At 36.8% G+C, this 22,071-nt stretch overlaps 1 protein-coding gene across 1 annotated transcript in view; it reads left to right on the forward strand.

The window, feature by feature from the left end:
• The window catches only part of LOC139724694 (uncharacterized), a 48,778-nt gene extending 27,032 nt beyond the window's left edge, over positions 1 to 21,746 (forward strand). Inside the window, exons 15-28 of the mRNA XM_071635817.1 lie at positions 1,703 to 1,801; positions 5,458 to 5,553; positions 5,951 to 6,038; positions 7,157 to 7,230; positions 8,837 to 8,961; positions 9,748 to 9,973; positions 10,567 to 10,714; positions 16,900 to 17,066; positions 17,426 to 17,511; positions 18,090 to 18,156; positions 18,265 to 18,435; positions 19,356 to 19,562; positions 20,364 to 20,549; positions 21,496 to 21,746. Coding sequence (XP_071491918.1) covers positions 1,703 to 1,801; positions 5,458 to 5,553; positions 5,951 to 6,038; positions 7,157 to 7,230; positions 8,837 to 8,961; positions 9,748 to 9,973; positions 10,567 to 10,714; positions 16,900 to 17,066; positions 17,426 to 17,511; positions 18,090 to 18,156; positions 18,265 to 18,435; positions 19,356 to 19,562; positions 20,364 to 20,549; positions 21,496 to 21,618 — 1,863 coding nt within the window. The 3' untranslated portion in view covers positions 21,619 to 21,746. The remainder of the gene's footprint in view (positions 1 to 1,702; positions 1,802 to 5,457; positions 5,554 to 5,950; positions 6,039 to 7,156; positions 7,231 to 8,836; positions 8,962 to 9,747; positions 9,974 to 10,566; positions 10,715 to 16,899; positions 17,067 to 17,425; positions 17,512 to 18,089; positions 18,157 to 18,264; positions 18,436 to 19,355; positions 19,563 to 20,363; positions 20,550 to 21,495) is intronic.
• The last annotated feature ends 325 nt before the right edge of the window (positions 21,747 to 22,071 follow it).

Below are 22,071 nucleotides of genomic sequence, written 5' to 3' on the forward strand. Positions count from 1 at the left end.
ACTTCTACACAGAATTTTGACCTTTGACTTCTTTGACCTTTGACCTTGATTTTTGACCTGTATTGTACATTTTGCTACAAAATGCTACTCCTTCGCCATTTCTAACCCGATTTCGATTCCGTTTGCTTTATATGATGGCACTAGGTGAGGGCTTCAAAACTTCTACACAGAATTTTGACCTTTGACTTCTTTGACCTTTGACCTTGATTTTTTGACCTATATTGTACATTTTGCTACAAAATGCTACTCCTTCGCCATTTCTAACCCGATTTCGATTCCGTTTGCTTTATGTGAAGGCACTAGGTGAGGGCTTCAAAACTTCTACACAGAATTTTGACCTTTGACTTCTTTGACTTTGACCTTGATTTTTGACCTATATTGTACATTTTGCTACGAAATGCTACTCCTTCGCCATTTTTAACCCGATTTTGATTCCGTTTGCTTTATATGATGGCACTAGTTGAGGGCTTCAAAACTTCTACACAGAATTTTGACCTTTGACCTTGATTTTTGACCTATATTGTGCATTTTGCTACAGAATGCTACTCCTTCGCCATTTCTAATCCGATTTCGATTCCGTTTGCTTTATGTGATAGCACTAGGTGAGGGCTTCAAAACTTCTACACAGAATTTTGACCTTTGTCTTCTTTGACCTTTGACCTTGATTTTTGACCTATATTGTACATTTTGCTACAAAATGCTACTCCTTCGCCATTTCTAACCCGATTTCGATTCCGTTTGCTTTATATGATGGCACTAGTTGAGGGCTTCAAAACTTCTACACAGAATTTTGACCTTTGACTTCTTTGACCTTTGACCTTGATTTTTGACCTATATTGTGCATTTTGCTACAGAATGCTACTCCTTTGCCATTTCTAACCCGATTTCGATTCCGTTTGCTTTATGTGATAGCACTAGGTGAGGGCTTCAAAACTTCTACACAGAATTTTGACCTTTGTCTTCTTTGACCTTTGACCTTGATTTTTTACCTATATTGTGCATTTTGCTACAGAATGCTACTCCTTCGCCATTTCTAACCCGATTTCGATTCCGTTTGCTTTATGTGATAGCACTAGGTGAGGGCTTCAAAACTTCTACACAGAATTTTGACCTTTGACTTCTTTGACCTTTGACCTTGATTTTTTACCTATATTGCACATTTTGTTACAAAATGCTACTTCCGGCGGGGACATATGTTACGCACCGCGTAATTTCTACTTTTCCTTGTTTTAAATGAAGCAATAGATCATGCCGCGTGCATCCGCTGTGTGGTCAGAGACTGTTGAGCGGTACGCTACTACAGCTTGCTTGGCCCGTATCACCGTTGCTCAAGCAGGGCTCCCCCGAGCCAGCTGACGCTCCACGCAAAAAGCAATGTGAGGATGATACGTCACGCTGTCACGTGATCTTTCTCGCCGGCGTACAGAAATCGAACGGTTACGATTCAAAATTAGTGATGCTAAAAAATCGATTGTGGCGAGTTGGGAGGGTCTTTTTCAATGAAACTTAGTCATTATGGTCCTTTATTTATGTAGATTTTGGTTAATTTTTTTCAAAATCGTCCGGACTTCTCCTTTAAACCAGAAGGGTAATACTGGCTATGCTCTCCTATTGAAGGCTGCATTCAGATCTTAATTGACAAAACTTACATGGACACCATGGCATGAAGTCACCATATTTCTCCCACCTTTTGTTTTAACAGACAGTCTTTCAGCTGCTGCAGTTGGAGCATTACTGTCACACAGTCCAGCTAGCTCTCACAGAGGAGGCCCTGACATTTGTCAAGCATTTCGACCTGAAGGTAAGGGAATTCTTTGTTGTCAGCCACAATATAATAATTAACTCTTTGTGTGCCACGTTCGCAAGCCCGACTCAGTCGATGGCTTGCCAAGTTCGCATATTTTGCTCAAACGCACAAACCCACACAAACCGATTGATAAATTGCCAAATGCCACAGTACGATGAAAACTACATTCGCAATCCCCTTCTGCCCACACGTATCTTCCATTTTGTGATGATTGAATGTCAAGCATTGTTCCCTGTTGGATTCTTGAGCAAATTCTAAGTTTCTAAGTCACTGTTTTGTGTTTGTAAGTCATGCTTGGACAAACTTGTAGCTACCAGTCATTTGAAAGAAAAGTAATTGGAGATTTGTTATAAGATTTACATCAGAGTAACACTTTGAATTTTCTTTACGACTTTGCTCATTGCATGTCCAGCAAAACAAAAATCCATAAAAAGTTATACATGGAGATGAAAAACAGAATGTTTTCCCAAATCATGCCTGCGTTGCAGTCTCAGAATAATGTGGCATCGAGGAGGTTTACACTGTGACACAAAAAGAGTTAAGTATGGAGGGATCTGAGGAGCTGATGTGAACATTTATTATGTGCTCAAGTTGACCTAGTGAACAGAACAGTGAAGGTTTCATCGGAAGTAGCCAATAAAAGTAGGAAAGTTATGGTGTTGTAAAATTTTATGGCTTTTTCCAGAATAGTGATATGTGTCACAGTGATATTGGCAAATTAAACAAGGTTATGATTATTAGTACCTGCCTTCATAATCTTAACTATTTGCTTACTCACAGATGTTCCTTTTTTGTATGACCTGAAAGGGATCGTATAGTTTTGGTTGAGACCTCATTTCAGGTTTCTAACATTTTTTGGTGAGATAATGAGAAACATCTTATGAAATATGAAAAAGCATGTAATTCCATGAGGAATTCAACGTTTATTTGATGAAAATTGGTTTTGAAATGGCTGAGATATCCAAAACAGAGCGATTCTAATAAAGTGTGGGACCCACACTTTATTACGATCGCTTTGTTTTACTTTGTTTTTGGATGTTTCAGTCATTCCAAACGCGATTTTCATCAAATAAACTTTGTATGGTGTGCTCTGTACTATTTCATAAGTGTTATCTTGGTATCTTGCAAAAAGTTAAAAGCCCAATTCTCATCTCCACCAATACTGTACCATCCCTTTAAAGCAGAAATTTATAGAGAATCTAGAAATATGACAAGTTTGATATCTACGGAAAGCTAAGAAGCTAGTTAACAAAACTGGATATCTTTTAGACGATGTAACTTTACCCCCAAACTGTTTTTGAGATTGAAAAATCACCCCATTTCCATGGCCACGTAGCTCCGTTCGCTACAAGAAACATCGGATTTGAGTGACGTCACCAAATGTGTATGAGCTTATTTGCCGTACGGCTATATGAGACCCGCTCTGGCAAAACCCGAAACTTCTCGGCAAATGTGATTTTGCGCTACAGCCCGAAAAAGGTCAAAAAATGCCCTACCTCATGGACCAAATTGACATTTTGGTATCACGTTGTAGGGGAAATTTTCTAGTTTCTGATTGATATCAACAACATTTTGAAATACAACCTACAAAATGTGGAATTTTGAAGAGAAAAGTGGGATGTCAATCTCAAAAAGTTGGCCAAAATCTTACATCTAAAGACCAAATCGCCTTCGCTTACAGCGAAAATGACTGTTCTTTTGGCGATCGTGTCTTAGATATTCTGCGTTGAACCCTGACACATTTGGTACTAACAGAAAGCTCTACCTCTGCTTATTCCAAATATGGTCATGGCATGATGTCATGGTACTCACTTTCATTCATAAATTCGTCTGAAACATGCGTACGTTTATGCAAGTCGTCTCCCAGTCGTGTAAACAGCCTTGTTGCTTACCAAGACACGTGATCGAAATACGTGTGCACGATTGGTCAACAGCGCCGAGGACCCTCTTGTTTCCAAGCAACCTACGTGTTATACTATGGGGATCGCTGCAGCAGCGGTGCAAGCACATGCAACACATGTATCGTGACTGCTGCTCAGCACGGAAATGTTGCAGTTTCCCGTTTTGTTAGACTGTTTTTTTAGCAAGTTGAGGTAGAAATTAGAATTTAAACCAACACACAAGAGAAAAAGAAGGTCACATGTATCTAACAAACCTTCATCATGCCATTTCGAAGAAGAATCAAGCTGAAATCACAGCATCAAGGAATACCTCTTCACTGCCGATTCTGCTGGTACTGTTGTGAGTACACCTGATCACGGCAATCGCGAATCTTGAGCTGATTGCAGTAGGTTTTGTGCTTTTCAAACGTCGTATTTCCGTAAATTTATGGGTGTAAAAATGATTTCCAATCAATTACAGCTCTTTGACTTAGTTATCATCCTTCATGAGTATGTAAAATTACATCAGCTATACGCAATTCCCCCACAATGATCGATTTGTTGTGTCAATAATAACAGCAAATTGTGGCTGTACGAAGGAACAGCTGATCACGGCAATCGTGAATCTTGAGCTGACGATAGGTTTTGTGCTTTTAAAACTTTGTTTTTTCGTAAATTCATGGGTGTAAAAAATGATTCCAATGAACACAAACAAACAAACAATTTCACAACATGAATATATAGTTTTGGCGGACGATTTATTCTAGATTGACAACAAATTACACACCAATTTCCTGAAAAGTGCACACAGTTTGCCTATAGATACGTAAATCCCACTAGGTTGCATACACATTTAGTGACGTCGCAGATTTGGCACTTTTCGTAGCCGCATTGAACTTTTTCCAGTGCTCAAATTTGGTAAAAATAAAGATTCTTATATTCAAAGCAGAGACAACTTTATTGCATGATTTATGTCAGAAATTAATCAAAATAACATTAAATGTTGGAAAACAGTCAATTTATATGATATTATTTCCTATAAATTTCTTCTTTGAGAAGAATGTTTAGTTTCCTGTTAAATTGTTGAAGAGTTGTGACATTTTAACACTGATGACTTTGTAAAGGATAGGAGTTGATATTGCTGAATAATTGACAAAGAGGATAATTTTTGTTATACCTATAGATACAACTCTTTGAATGAGGTTTGAGGCAATGATAGTATTGTTTTGCCTAATGTGTGATTATGACAATGGGACAAATACCACTTTTTGTTGAGAATATGCCAAGCCGCAAAATTTTTTAACTTTCTTATATTCCATCTGATTAGAATGAAGGTTCTTCTATTCAGTTTGTCTGAATTTCCTCCTCTGTCTTTCCTCATAGCTCCTCTTCCTCATGATTAGAGAGTGCAGCCTTCCTGTAAGCCATGTGTCACAGGCTTACCGGCTGGTGATGGGAAAAACAGGGCTCAAGAATCCATGACTTCACAATAAGCCAGTTTGAAGTTACATTCTGCACATGAGGAGATAAGGGTCATGTGAGAAAATTGACGTAATTATGACACAAAGTTGTAATTTGCAATGTCATGGACAGCACCTGAATGGTTTCTGTATTTTGCAGTGAAAAAACGTTCAAGAGAGCTTGTTAACAGTGAGTTAATAATATCTAGATTTGCAGCTGTTTTGTTTTCATGGTTTAAAATACGAAGTCATTTGCATCACGCTAACTTTGAACTGGTCTATTAAATCTTTGTTGGTGTCCCCAATACAGGAATACATTGTTCAGCTCAGAAACAAGTTTCCTGAAGAAGTACCAAAACTGAAGACCAGAGTCAAAGCCATTCCAGAAAGCAGCACCAAAAAGAAGGTGAGAGATTAATCCATCTTCATGCAGCAGGCAATAAACTCTGATCGACTTTATCTATCACAAGGACTAACCAGTACAGTGGGGTATTCGTAAAATTTGGCAATCATATCATGCATGTGACTAAATTTTCAAGGAGTATTTGCTGTTCTCTGTCTTATAAGAGGTAATACGTAGGGTAAGCTGTGTGTATTTAGCTCATTTTTATCAGAGGCTTGGTGGTAAGCTAGTGCGATTGGTATTGATCCTTCGTTGTCTTTCGGTGTTTCTCATTTTTGTACTCTTTAACTCGTGGCTCTTGGCACCAATTCTTGCTTGTATGTAGTCTTGACCATTTATTGAGGAATTGCCCATTTCTTATGAGCTTATGTAATAGCATAATACCCTTTTTTACCAGCAGACTACCAAGGGACAACCTATCAAGACGCAGCCAATGATTTTCAAGCATGGTGTGGAGACCCTTTCCATCATTCAACAGAAAAACCTTGGTATGTCTTGAAGCTAGTCTATCAAATAGGAGATTTATCTTCCTTTTTTATCACAATAATATGTGGTGGTGCATCACAAAACCTACAAAATGTCGCACCCCTTGATTTTTACGTGAGGACTCAAAAAAAGGTTACTTCAGGTCAACCAAGTCAATTTTGAGTTTTCCATATTTTTTTAAAGAGCTATACTTCTATATTATTCCTAAGTTTGGGATCATGAAATGAATGGGAAAGTGCTTTTTCAGCAGTTTTTCTACAACTTTTTTGGTAGAGTAGTGTGATTAAGGTCTTGAGGCCCCTTTTCATTTCTTGAAAATCCTTTGCACACTCTTCACTTTCAACTCTTAATAACTTTTGAAAGGATAATGCTACTTCTTTGAAAGTTGACATTGATCATGGACAGAATGTGTTGATAGAGCATGATCACTTTCAGCTTAATCTGATAATCCCTTCATTGTTGTTGCTACAATGGTTTACATCCTCTTTTTTGTCCCATTCTTCACACACCTAGCACAGCTTAGTATTAAAATGTTAAGCGCTTGAATAGACCCTGCACTTCAGAGCCTCTTTTCTCAGTTCACACTTTTCCAGAGTGTGTGCTCTCTTTCCAATATTCACTCAGATTAGGAGAGTCCATTTGAATTATACATCATTTTAAAGCTTAAAGTCTGCTCTTTCAGAATCTGCCCTTAACTAAAAATCTATGTCTGGCAACTTTTTGCTTTTCTTCATATGTTTTGTGGTGCAGGGTCACATTTTGTTTTTCTTCCATGTAGATAATGTCATGTGTTTAAAAGGAATGTTTCAATCCAAGGAATGGACTTCATGTCTTTAGCAGCTTGTTGAAGCAGCTTGATAGAAGTAAATGTGTTCAGGTCATGGGTTTAACTTATTAATACAATGGATTCATTCCAAAGTACTGATTGTAATTGTAGAGTATGATATTCTTCCCTCAACAAATCTTTTCTCAACCATTTGAAACACCAGCCACAGCTTGAATTTGCATTACCAGTACTAAGAAATGTTACATGAAACTATGCCCAGAATCATTACTCTATGAAAACTTAGATTTTTTGACAAACTTGATAACTGATTGATGTCTATTTTTTAATCATCAGTTGTCAATGTACAGTGGTCAGTCCAAACAAGCATGCATCCAGTTGTCATGGCAACAGAAGGAGTCCTTATGCAGGTAATTCTTAATTTCTCTGTGATATATATACAGTATCGTTTTGTATTTGTGTTTGTAATATTCTGATTAAAAATTATGTAAGCAAAAGTGAACTTTGATTTTTAAAACTGTTATTCATAAAGTTGTTCCTACATTAGAAAAGTATATATTTGCAGAGTTTATCTTTGAATCTTAATTGAAAAGGTATAACATTGTTTATTTTGAGTACTACAGATAAAGTGATTTGAAAATGTCAATTTGTTGTACTGTCAAGGAAAACAATGAATTCAAACCAAAGCTTTGAATTCATTGTAAGAAAACCATAAGGTGTCCCAAAGAGCAAATAAAATGACGGCAAGTGACAAGCCAATGAAATATTACACTGTATCTTGTGTGGAATAGACAAGTGCTGAGTACTTTTTATGCCTCCGCCATGAAGTGGTGCCGGAGGCATTATGTTTTCCGGTTGTCCGTCCGTCCGTCCGTCCTTCCGTCCGTAATGAATTTTGTGGACAGCGTAACTAAAAAACCTTTTGAGGTATCCTAATGAAACTTGGCATGTATGTGTATTAGGGGGTGATGTTGTGCCTATCAACTTTTGGGTGCACATGCTCAAGGTCAAAGGTCAAACGGTCAAGGTCAAATATGTAAAATTTCACTATTTCCACCATATCTATGCAATGCCTGAAGATATTTTCTTTAAACTTAGTGTATACATGTATTACCCAATTAAGATTCTCTGGTGAAAGTTTGGGGTCATGAGGTCAAAGGTCAAAAGGTCAAGTATTAATATTGAAACTTCACTTTTTTTCTCCGTAACTTGGAAATTGTTCCAGGTATCTTCATGGAACATAGTATATATGTACATGTACTGACTGGCAGTGATTATCTAGAGAATTTAGGGTTCATGAGGTCAATGGTCAGGGGTCAAAGGTCAAGGGCAACACTTCAACATTTTACTATTTCCCTTATATTTATGCAATGCCAGCAGGATTATTTTTCTTTTACACTTGGTGTGTGCATGTATAACCTAATAGAGATTCTCTGGAAACTTTTTTTTTCGTTTTTTTTTTCTTTCTTTCTTTTGCCTCAGTGGCTCAAGTTATCTTTTTAAACTTTCTACATATTCATGCATGTTCTGCCTGACAGGGATTATCCTATGAATTTTAGGGTCAAGGGCCAGATGAAAATGGTGACAATGTACTTTTCAACACAGAAATTGCACTTTTTCTCCATACCTTGAAAATTACTCAATGCATAAACTTATGAATGGGCAAAGTCAAGTCAAAGTCCCTAAATCCCCAAATACATGCTCTCCTATTCATCCAATTAAACCTAGGTCAAGGAAGGTGAACATTCAACCCATTTATGACAAACTTGTCATTTTAATATTTTGCCAATTTTGTGAAAATGTAATCACACATTGTCCACATGTACTATAGACCTATTTGAAGAATCATGCATTTTGGCAGAGGCATACCAGTCGCCTTAGCGACATTTCTAGTTTATTTTGTTTTGTTTTGTTTTGTTTTGTTTTATTTGTTTGTTTTTTAATGTAAGACATGAGAACCAAGTGCAAGATTGATAATGTAACTTGCATGCAAAATAATGTTACTTGCTTGCACAGTACCTGATTGATGTGAAGCTGGACCAGGTGTGGAAGGGGTTCTTGATGGAGCTAATGATGGCTGAGAGTCTACCTCCCAACCCATACCCTAGACTCATCACCAGGCTTAGACAGGCTGCTTGCAAGTGAGTTCCATCACTCCACTACAGACTTCATTGCGCTCATTTGAGAAAATGAGCAGGTTATAAGTCTTCACTCTTTTGATCTTTGCAGTTATTACCTCATCAAAATGATACAGGAACTTGTGATTTCATGCGCAAATCATGCATTTTTTTTTTTTAGGGTTAAATATTAGTTTTGATATTTATGTGAGTTCCTTAAGATGATAAAACCTAAAGACAGACAGCATGGGAGGTCACCAACAGCTTCATTTTTATTGTAGCTAATCACAGCAGCATATTACACATGTACACACACAAACACACGCAAAAAAAAAGAATCCATATATGTCACATGGCCGTAATGATGTAACATCATTCAAGCAGTGGGTTGAGATCCTTTGCAATTAATCAGAGGAGCTGATAGACAAATTTCAAAAATATTTTTTTCTTATGTTTAACTTGAAATCTATTGATCTGGGCTCTGTAGCATGAATATTTGTGTGTAAAAGCAAACAAATATTTGCATTATGAATGACTGATGGTTAATGTCAAGTTTCATTTGACTTTATAGACAATTTCTGTAATGCAATAGGACCTGTGCAAATAAAGATTACAATGAGAGATGAATTGGGAAGGGTTTGCAAATAAATATATAGGCAACAGATTTAATATAATGGTAACAGCTAAGAGCAGATTAAATTTAAAAGGGGAAAAAATTTTCACCACTCCTGTTGAAGACCTGTGACCTCTGAATAATGAAATCATGCCAAATATCACAGTTTACATCCCCTTCCTGATTGCATCCACCAGGATGGAGCTGTGGAGGGAAACAGATCAACAGCTGAGGTCGAGGACGATGCATGGCATGGTCCGGCCGGCTGACCGCACCAATCATGTCTCCGTCCTGGAGGAATGTGATGGCTACGGTCTCTCGTCCGCTATGGCCGGAGTGCAGGCCACCAGCCTGAAGAAGCTCTCAGTCATGATAGAGATGATGACCAACCATAGCATGGCAAGTCATAGAGGGGAGTTCCAGGTATGTTACCTCCCATGACTAACCACAGACACTGTGAGAAGGTTTTAATTATCATCAAGTCCTCCAGAATTCAGAATGAAAAATTCAAGACCAAGTCTTAGTGTTATTGTCCATGGAAAAGCTACATTTGAAATCATTGTGTGAATGCAAGCTATCGAATTTTAAAGGAATAAAATCACATTCAGTACTCACAACAAGTATGTGAAATTGACAGGTATGATAAAAATATTGTTTTCATTTGTTCATTTTTGTGACATATTACTACGATTTTGATTAATTACAAGACAAATGTCTAATTTGAAATCCAGACCACACAAACCTATTCTAGTCTAAGAATTAGTCACAATTATTTTCTTCCAAACAATTTGTTGTAATATCAGATATACTGTATATCACTGGTATACATGTTTTTTAATTGGTTGGGGTTTTTTTTAATACGAAATGTAGCCAAGCGGTCTGTGTGTTTCGGTTAATGGTATCTCTGCAGAATGCTGAAGTCTATTCTAAATTCCATCAGTTCAGTGAGTGATATGTGTGTGTTGTGATGCGATAAATTAGTCATTTTATATGTGGTGTATTTTAATGTGGACCAGCTGTCATCAGGACTAGCCATCAGTGGACACTCGCCCCTCTATGGCCAAATGATGCCCTACCTACCCTTTCTGGAGCTTCATGAACACTACTACATCAGGGGACCAATGGGTAGAGACCACAGTGCTATCGACCTCTTTGCTAAACTTGGTATGATGGTCTGATTTCTCTAAATGTACAAGTTACTTATAATGTATAAAGCAGAAAGCAAGAGATTACTGATATGAAGGGTGAAGATTGAGACATGAATTTTCTTCAAATGTACAAATTTCATTTGTACAGAGGGAGACAAATTAAAGAAAGCTCATACCTCAATGTATGAAGCTGTTTGTTTGAAAAAGATGGCTCAGACTTGATAAGCCATTGTGTAAAATTTTAATTGTAATTGAAAGAATTGGTCAAGGCTCTTTGACAAGTTCAGTGGGGCCTGTAATGTCAAGATTCCAACACTATTCCTAAAAACTGATATCTGACATTAATATATTCAAATTTGACTGCTATAGCCATTGCAAGAACAATGGCTGGTACCCGGACAACAAAGAACCTCATTAAGGAGATCCTCCAGGATGATGAGGTGCTGAAGGTCATGAAAGAAGCTGTGATGCAAGCACTTGACTCCAAATTCCAGGAGCTCTTCACTAGACTCGAGGAACAGGCTGGGCAGATACTTGATCTTCAGCATAAAGTAGACTCTTCAGAGCGAGATCTTGCCACACTCAAAGCCAATGCTGAAAAGGATCGCCACCTGATTGCAAAACTGCAATCTGACCTGAACAACCAGGAGCAGTACTCCCGCAGAAACTGTGCGCAGAACCTCGGAGTGGAGCTACGACGAGACGACATTGATCGCAGTCACCGCGTTCAACGACGATCTCCACCACCAGTCGGATCATCCAAGCCGAGAGCGATAATTGTGAAGATGACGTCATACCGACTTCGCCAACGCCTGCTCACGAACAGAAAGAAACTCAAAGGCACCGGCCTGAGCATCTGTGAAGACTTGACCGACCCCAATCGATCTCTCCTCCATGATGCCTTTCTTGCCAGTAGAACACAGAACAGCAAAGTTGTCTCCGCTTGGTCACAAGATGGTAGAATCATCGTCGCAGTGAGGACATCAGACGGAAAGACAATGCGGAGACAAATTCACAGCAAAGCCGATCTGACCAGGTTGTAGTACGTGCAATGTTGATCCTCATAAACATGGCATCTTCATTTTAACTTTGGTTTTGTGCAATTAGAATAATGACATTAGTTCTCATCCTAACTTTTAACTAATCGTTTCTGAAAAATGATAACCCTCCAAGCATCATTTTATCTCCAATTGGTATATTACTCCTTTTCTTGTGTGTTTCAGTTTGATATATTCACTGTATATGTTAGTATATTTGTATTTTGTGTGCAATAGTGTGTAATGTCATGTAAGCATAGATTTCTAGGATGTCTCGATGATGTAGACTTTGATACTCTTAATGAATATTTATCACCACCTGAATCTGAAGTAAATAATGAGACAAACAAATTGTACACCTGAGGAGTTTAATGATTTTATAGAAAATACATATTCTAATGATGATTTGAGTAAATATTTGTCTTGTATTCATATTAATGTGAGAAGCTTGTGTCATAATTTTGATGATTTGTCACTTTTTTTATCTTCTTTGTCCATGCAAACTAAAATTGTTGGCATCAGTGAGACATGGATAAATGATAATTCCCCTTTATCATTGTGCAATATGAATGGTTATGAGTTTATTGGTAACAGCCGCAAAACAAAACGCGGAGGAGGTGTTGGATTATATGTACACAAAGACATATCTTTTAATCGCTGTTGTGACCTTGATACCAATACTGATTTTTTAGAAAGTATTTTTATAGAAATAACAAATTGCAATTCCTCTATTCTAATTTGTGTTTGATATAGACCACCCAATAAGTCAGTTAAAGAATTTTGTGAGTCCTTGAATGATATTTTAGATATTGTAAAGAAAGAAAAGAAAATTTTTTATTTGATGGGAGATTTTAATATTGATTTGCTTAAAGTAGGGCATGTGCAATATGTAAATGAATTTGTGGAATTGTTGTTACTGAATTCTATGCTACCTTTGATTCGTCATCCTACACGTGTATCTGACTCTTCCGCTTCATTACTTGACAATATTTTCACCAATGATTCTTGCCAAATCCAGTCCGGAGTTATTCTTACTAATATATCAGATCATTTTTCTGTTTATTGCATTTGTAAAAGTGTCATTTCATTGGTAAAAAGAGACCAAAGACAAGTAAAGAGGGATTTAAATGAAAATAATATTATACATTTTTTACGGTCATTGGAATCCATGTCATGGGTATGTGACAGAAATGATGGTAATATTAGTTTTGATAACTTTTTTGATTCAGTCACTGACAAATATAATGAATCATTTCCATTAATTTCAACTTGTAAACTCAGGAAAAATGATAATGTATGGTGTACAAAAGATATTCGTAGATTGATAAGGAAGAAATGCAAAATGTATAAATTGTATAAGAAGAATCCGACTGATTATCGTAAAGCTCTTTATAAGAAATATCGAAATAAAGTTACTAATATGGTGAAATTAGCTAAAAAGAAATATTATGAGAAAAAGCTAGCTGACAGTAGTGGCAATAGTAAAAAGACATGGGATGTGATAAACACTGCCTTGGGAAAAAGTGTAATTTGAAAACAATCATTAAATCTATTTAGTGTAATTGTGAAACAGTAGTAAATAGCAAAGAGATTTATAATTTGTTGAATACATTTTTTGTCAATATTGGTAATGATATTAACTCTTCTTTTGATGATTCATATGAGTATGATTATCTCCAATATGTTAAAAAGGTTGAGTCAACCGCATTTTTTAAACCAATTACTTGTAAAGAAATAATTGATATTGTAAACAATTTTAAGAAAGATGTAAGTGCTGGATATGACAATATTGATGTTCGAATTGTTAAAAGAGCTATTCATTTGTTATGTAAACCCCTATGTGCAATATTTAATCAGTGTATGGAATCTGGTATTTTTCCAGATAGATTGAAGATAGCCAGAGTTGTACCAATCCTAAAGAGTGGTTCCTCTGATGTAATGACAAACTATCGACCAATATCAGTGTTATCTGTTTTTTCCAAGGTTTTTGAAAAATGTATTTCCAATAGGCTTGTTGAATTTCTTACGAACTGCAATATCATTAAGAAAAATCAGTATGGATTTAGACCGGGGCACTCCACATCTTCTACTTTGATTGATTTTATTCATAAGGTGATCTGTGCAATAGATAGCAGGAAAATTTTACTTGGCTTATTTTTAGACCTCAGCAAAGCATTTGACACACTTGATCATAATATTCTTTTAGCTAAATTAAGTGCGTATGGATTTCGTGGAGTCACTTTAAAACTTTTGAAAAGTTATTTGAGCAATCGTAAACAGTTTGTGTCCATTGATAATAATATATCAGATTACAAAAACATAAGATGTGGAGTGCCCCAGGGATCGATCCTCGGGCCTATTTTATTTCTTTTGTATATAAATGATTTACCCAATGTTTCTAATATTCTACAATATATTTTATTTGCAGACGATACAAGTATATTTCTGTCTCATGATGATATTGATTCTCTGCAAGAGGTTTTTAATAAGGAATTGCAATATGTTACAAATTGGCTGCGAGTGAACAAATTATTAATCAATATATCAAAAACTAATATTATGATATTTACAAAGAAAAAATGTAACACTGACAATGTATTTATTAACATGTGTGGTTGTCAAATTATGCAGACGTCTTCAGTGAAATTCCTTGGAGTTCATGTAGATAATAAATTGAATTGGTCGAATCATATTAATTTTGTTTGTAATAAATTATCAAAAAATATTGGTGTAATGTATAAACTTAGTTTTCTCCCGAAGTCTGTTTTAAAGTCAATCTATAATGCTATAATTTTACCTTATAATTATGGAATAACTGTTTGGGGCAATGCTCACGAATGTTACATTCAAAGACTTTTAGTGCTTCAAAAACGTGCGATACGAATCATTTCCCATACCACTTTTCTTGCCCATACCCAGCCACTTTTTTTGTCCCTGAAGATATTGCAGTTGAATGATATGTACAAATATCAAGCTGGCATTTTTATGTATTTGTGTAAAAATCGTTTATTACCGAAGACTCTCTTAGATTTGTTCACTTTTAATAATCAAATTCATAGTTATAGCACGCGATCTGCGAATGATTTTCACCTACCTCTATCCCGTACTTCTTTTTATCAACGATCTATCATTTACATTGGTCCTACCCTGTGGAATTCTCTCCCCTGTGCAATTCGTAATGCTAACTCTTTGAATACATTTAAATCTGGTTACAAAAAAACTCTCTTTTATAATTATAGCCAAACTCATTGAGGTCAAGCATATAATCTTTTATTATGCCTCCGCAACGAAGTGGCCGGAGGCATTATGTTTTCGGGTCGTCCGTCCGTCCGTCCGTCCGTCCGTCCGTCTGTCCGTCCGTCCGTCCGTCCGTCCGTCCGTACGTCCGTCCGTCCCGTTTTGTTTTTGTCGATATCTCAAGAACCGTGTGGTGGTTTTACATCAAACTTGGTATGAGGGTATATCCTTGGGGGATAATACTTTGTGTGGATTTTAGGGTCACAGGGTCAAAGGTCAAAGGTCACAGGTTTATTTTGTGAAAAAAAAATTGAAATTTCAAGTTTTTCTCCATATCTCGCAAATGGTTCAAGGTATCTTCATGGAACTTAGTATATATGCTTGTACTGATGGGCAGTGATTATCTAGGGAAGTTGGGGGTCATGGGTCAAAGGTCAGGGGGTCAAAGGTCAAGGTCAACTCCTCAAAATATCACTACTTTCCTTAAAATGCAATAGGCTGAAGGTTTTTTTTTTTTTTAAACTTGATGTATGGCATGTATTACCCAATATATATTTTTGGGGAAGTTTCTTGCCAAAAGGTCAAAGGTTAAAAGGTAAAAGGTCAAGTGAAAGTGCTAAATTGCACTTTTTCCTCCATATCTCGAAAGTAACTCAAGGTATCATCATGAAACTTACATATTTATGCGTGTTCAACCTAACAGTGATTCTCTTTGGAACTGTGAGGTCAAAGGTCAAAGGCCAGGTTTAGATAATGCTATTTTCCCATTTGATACTGAAATTATACTTTTTCTCAATACCTTGAAAATTACTCAATGCATAAACTCATAAAAGGGTCAAAAGTCAAGTAAAAATTATCAGTTCCCCAAATACCTGCACTCTGACATTTTAATCATTCATCCAATTGAACCTAGTTCTAGGAAAGTGAACATTCAGCACATTTGTGTCAAACCTGTCATTTTATTATTTTGCCAATTGTGTGAAACTGTCATCACACATTGTCAAGACATTGTACTATAGACCTATTAGGAGAACCATGCATTATGGCGGAGGCATATCAGTAGCCGTAGCGATATATCTAGTTCTTTATGATTCGAGACATCCCATATTTTGTTGTCATTGTGTGTTTTGTTTTGTCTTGTCTTGTCTTGTCCTGTTCCTACATTTTACTTCAATTGAACACACTATAGATAATTGAAATTGAATGAATGATTTTAGGTCAGCTAAAAATAAGGGACATTTCCTTTCTGGCTGCTACCTTCCATAGCATATCTGTTAAACCTATGTATGTATGTGTTATTCTCAATCTATTTCTGTTGTATTTTTTTTTCCTTTTCACTGTATTATTGATATGTTTGTAATCGTATCTGAATATTGATGTATGTATTGTTTTTAATATGTTCCATGCTTTGGTGAAATAAAGAAACTTGAAACTTGAAAAAAGAAGAATTATTTATGTGTTCAGTTATAGATCGTTATTTATCACTCTCTTATGAAAAAAAACAAACCCTCATTTGTCCATCAAGTCTTGTGTCTTGTGTCTATCCTATTTTTTTTAAAGCAACCGTAATGTTAATGCCTTCTTATTTCAGAATTTTCTTTTATCATAGTCATCAATGTGTTCCACTTGATAACAAGAAACAATTCAGTTTGAATCTTTACATTTCAGGTAATAGTGACCATCACACATACTTTTCAAAATGTATTGATAGCAAAGTCGGGATGAATCCTATTACTTCATGAAAAGTAGACCCTTTGTGATACTCTAATCATGCATTCGAAAGAATCTTAGGTGAATTCAAATTGGGGGGGAAAAGTCAGTGAAGTTGGTGTGGTTGCATAGAAATAGCTTGACATCTTGTTTAGAGTCAAATTAGGTAGAAGCCATGCAGATAACCAAGCTCTATTTCAATGTTTATTCACTGTAGTCTATGACCACATAGCAGACCTGTGCAGCTCAGAGAAGTATGTGATAACAGGACTCTATGTCAATGACCAGCTTGCTCTGAACCAGGACAAGTTGGAAGAAGATCAGCAAGGGGCGGAGTCAGTCATCGTCAAAGCAGCCAATCAGAAAAGTGCTCTGTATTTAAAGGTATTTTGAGCCCATTTTGTATTCTAGGAAAATGTGTTGTAAAAATATGGAGTGGAAAATGTTACTTGGTTGACCAATAAACTTTTACGTGAAATTCCTGATAATTTTTGTTTTCTGCAGCTATTGTAGTTGTATAATGCTGCAAAGAAAGCTGATACACAGTGAATTGTAGTAATGCACAGTGAACATTCATTGACAAGATAGCTTACCAGACATATAGAATTAAAAATGCTCCACTTATTTCAATCATAAAATGTGGATGATCGTATTTATTTTTGTTTCTTCATAAGAAACACAAAATAAGTCACTATGTTGACATCTGTGTTTTGTGGTACATGTATCTGCTACTGTTTCTTCAGGTCTACACTGCTATTGGCTGGAGGTATGTGGCTATCCATAAATATTACATGATGCACTACCTCTTTGTGGATCACGCTGAAGACAAGTAAGTCTTGGTAATGCCACTAGCTGTATATCATAGTACAAGTACATTTATATGATAAGGATATGCATGTGATAGCATTCTTATGTTATTTCTCTTTTTCATTTCTTTCTTCCTTTCCTTTCTTTTAATGATTTTTCTTTCTGTATTATTTGCAGTATGAATCATAAATGAAGAGCTAGAATTTAAAAGCTGTAAATTCAGTATGGTGCGGTTTGGTATTTTTGGAGGAAAGAATTTGTGAAAGAGTAAATTTTTAACATCTGAAGTAATTTGGCAAAAAGTAAAGAAAGAAAACAACATAAAAGATGACAAAGCAAAGGGACATGTATTGTATCCCCTTGAAGACAAAGTCTGATCAGGATTTCTTTGGATTCGACAGCACTATGCTGGCGCTATCTTGTCACAATTCTTGTTTTAAGGTTTGTTTGTTTGCAAACCAGTTTTTTCATGTATTTCCAAATGAAAATTACACCCCACTTGATCATGGACACTCTCGACTTTTCAGGCTACATGTTAGCTAGATGCTGGCAAGGGTGCTCATGAAACCCTAAGTGTAAGTCTTGAACTTTTATTTTCAGGCATGTGGCTTATTTCCAAGATGACCCCATCTTCCTTTACCAGAATGTCTTCTTGTCATTGGAGGAGGTAAGCAAATTGTTCTTGAGGATTTCATAACATACGAATTGATTGCTCGTTTGAAGAGAATACAAACTTGTTTCTAATAATGATTGGTTCTTTGTATACTGTAAACAGGCCATCAACCACTACCAGCAGAGTGGTGTCTCTGTCATGGGAAACCCCCTTGGTGCTACCAACGTTGCTGTCATCAATAAGTCCATAGACCAGAGTGTGCTGGGCCGGCTAAGGGACCAGGATCTCATTGGGGTACACAAGCTGCTCATGACCAAATCCCTCATCAACAAGGTTAGTCTTCATCCAGGCTCAGAAATTTTCAAGTTGATACAAGGACTAATCATGAGTAAGTTCTACAATTGTTTGAAGATGAGCAATTTGGTTTACTGTAACTTGACTGCAGTGTGGTCCTGAAGTTTCTTGTTCCGTCTACCACATATGTACTGCATGTTGCCATTTACTGTGCTTGAAAATAGCTAGTAGGAAAATTAGATCTTTTTTTAGTATTTTCTGGGTTTGGTCATCAATTATGAGACATTTTTTGAAACAATGGCAGAATTTCATCCAAAATATGCTGCAGAATGTGAGTTATGGTCGTGATTATGCAGTGAAAATAACACTAAGCAAATGTGTTAGCTGAAACTACATTGCACTTTGACTTAATTGGGGTTCTTGCTAAAGTGGTTCCCAGTTAAAGGGTGAGCACTGTATTAACATGGCTATTAGGCAGTAGTCAATTTGTTGACTTACAAAACACCAGCTTATCTTCAGTCAGAAGTTGCATACCTGAGCCAATTCTCAGAATTGATTGTGATCAATGGACATTCATTGTTATCTCTTCTATAGATTGTCTATTCTGCATAGTGGCCTCCCACAGAAAGAACATGCATTGTGCATTCATTTAGTTATGTATATGAAAACTGGGTTTATTGCTTTATTCATGCAAATAAATCAGATTTTTTTTCGGAATTTTGAGTTAGTGTCATAATTGTGTCAGTGATTGTGAACTTTTCAGTATGGCTCAGAAGATTGCCACTAGAAAGGAGCATAGAGTGCTGTAACTGTGCCAAACACCACATTTTGACACAGAGAATTAATATGTTATTTTAACCTTTCAGAATGTGATTTTTTCCTCTGTGATATAAAAGACTGACAGCTGAAAGACAGACTAAAAGAAAAGACTTCAATCTCCTTTTCTTGCTTGTGAGCAGAATGCAGAGTACTTTGCTGATACATGGCGCATGCTACACAGTGTGGCCTTCAAGTTTGAGTACATCTTTGCCCTCACCAATTCCTTGTGTGATGTCATCCGCTACGTCCTTCAGCATCCTAACGCCATGGAAACCGTAGAGTACACGGAGAGTGTAGAAGCAGCAAAGGCAAAGGCCAAGAAAGGGGTTACCATTCCAGTCAAGAAGGTTGGTCACTAAGATGATAATCTGTGAAATATGCAACAGGCAATTTACCTCCGGACCATGCATAAACATTTCTGCCTAGGACTGGTTTATTGTGCTGAGCAGGATGTTAAGACAATGTCCAGACCTTATACTCCACACACTGACTGCCCTGATCACTTTCTACTCTCCTTGTTTAATAAACTACATTCTGTTTGTACTAGCTGCTTCATGGTCACCAGTAGATGTGAATTAATTTCATTCCATCATCTCCCTAAACCTGATCATGAAATTATAACGTTGGTTGCCTATCAGTGTATTACTGAAAGTGAAATCTTCACTTTCTGAATAGGGGAGATGAGTGAATACCTTTTTCTGTGACAAATTAAAGACACAGAATTTTATATTATGTGGTGTTGACATGCTGAGTAAGTTCAGTGGGGTAAGAGTGAAATGGTCTATGAAAGCAGGTGACAGTATTAACATGAAATTTTAAAAAAAAATGCCAAGTCAAAGCTTGTGGTTAACTAGTTATTCCTATCACTCCTCATTTATGATCAAGTCTGCCTTTTTGTGTGTACTAAATCAAAGCAGTTCAAATTTCCTGCTTGTAGTCAAGATTTACACATGATAAATATGTCCTGTGAGTATCAGATGTGGTAAAATACATATTTGATTATATCATGTGTCCCTGGTTTTGGACATTTATGAAAGCACATGTGCACAAAATATCTACATTTAAGTAGACAACTGTTATATTCACCTGGCTTACCCAGGATAAAAGTCCTGTCTAAACTGATGATGTCCTATAATTTGCAACCATAGTTTCCTGTGAAGGAGTCTACCCTTGGTAATATGAGTACAGCATACCTGGAGAAGGTACAGGAGGTGCTGAATGAGCCAGGCAGCCTTGTTCCCCAGTCTCTACCCAGAGTGATTGGTGACAAACTAAGGGAGGTAGTGGAGAAGCACCCCCAGACTGGTGATCAGACCATCGTCATTGAGAAGCAGGTTGGTAACAATAGGACTTTTGGTTGTGTCATCACGTTTGGTGGGGAAATCTTCAACTGGCTCAAAATTTAAAAATTAAAGAACTAAGTCACATTTTAACTCATGGGGTACATAGTGACATGTTGTGGTAGTCTTGTGTAATATGCAGCCCGTAAGGGCCTCTTGCAGTACTTTGGGGTTACCATACTGTTTCCTCTTGTTACAGCACTTGTATGTGTACCATCAGATGGTAAAGATGATAATTTCGCTTGTAATAACCAAATCCCCACTGCCCCTTGACTATGATTCTCAAACCAGCTTCCACTACCAGAAGTGCCCAAGCAGGCTCCAATTTCCTGTAACTCTCACATTGTGCACCCTGTACAGTTATGCTAATTCATAAATTTAATGTGCTAGTTTATTCTCTGTTTTTGTGCTCATTAGTCTCTATAAAATGTTACATGTATTTTTCCCCCTTAGTTAGAGTACCTTTAATTACATGAGATTTATGGGCTATATCATGGCATGTGCCATACACACTAGTAGGCTCCTGTATATGAAGCATGCCAATTTCTTTGTCACCTACTGAAATTACACTGAATCTCTAGCAGAATTACAGGGTAGCATCAATAGTATCTCAGGTAACAGCATTTGTGTAGCCATGATGCAATACTACATGTTAGGGGATTTGGTGTAGTATTTGAGTGTTTGGAAAGTTTACGCATTTTCTCTTCTTTTTTTTTGGGGGGGGGGGGAGGGGGAAAGGAGTCTACGTTGACAAGTATATGGTTGGTGATTATGATATTTTTATCATATGATTTCCAAAGTAGTAGAGCAATGCTGTAGTAAATCAGCCACCTTTGTATGGTTTTGAGATGAATTTTCAACAATTGTGAAAGTTTGCTTTTGCTTATGTCGCCAACTAGCTCAATCACACATTATTTGTTCTCTACATTCTATTTCACAGTCTAACTTGAAGCTGAAGGAAATTCTGGACCTCCTCCTCCCTGTCAAGGTGGCAATAGAACATGATGTCCACCAAGCATGTAACAAGGTCCAGGAAACTCTTAAACAGTTGGCTGGCACATGAAGATGAAGGTAGAAGAGAAATACATCAAGAGAAAGGACTTTTCCAGATAGATGTCTTCGCTGGTTGAGAAGCAGAGTTAAAATTGTAGACTGGCAGTTTGAACATTTACAGTTTAATGAAGGAGGTTCCTCTCTCTGTGTGGAGCCAAATATCTTCTTTTTTTTTTTTTTTTTTTTTTTTTTTTAAACAGCTGTAACCACTAGGAACCAACAGGAGTTAGTGTGCCAGTACCTGGTGCCTGGAGCCTCTAGCCAAGAACCTCCTACACAGGAATTGTCAATCTTGTGTTGCAGTCAGAGCCAAGAGCCTGGAGGAAACATGTTACCAGACAAGCCAGGAACCAACAGTCTCAAAATATAATGGGCTAATACCCAGGAATTAACAGGTTATAAACCAAGGAAAGACCCCAGACTCTTATGACATAAACAGAGCTGACAGTTAAGAGTCTCATGT

Source organism: Diadema antillarum, unplaced genomic scaffold (genome assembly GCF_040938485.1).
Source record: "Diadema antillarum isolate AM-2024a unplaced genomic scaffold, OU_Dant_1.0 scf00000226, whole genome shotgun sequence".
In the NCBI taxonomy this organism is placed as follows: Eukaryota; Metazoa; Echinodermata; class Echinoidea; order Diadematoida; family Diadematidae; genus Diadema; species Diadema antillarum.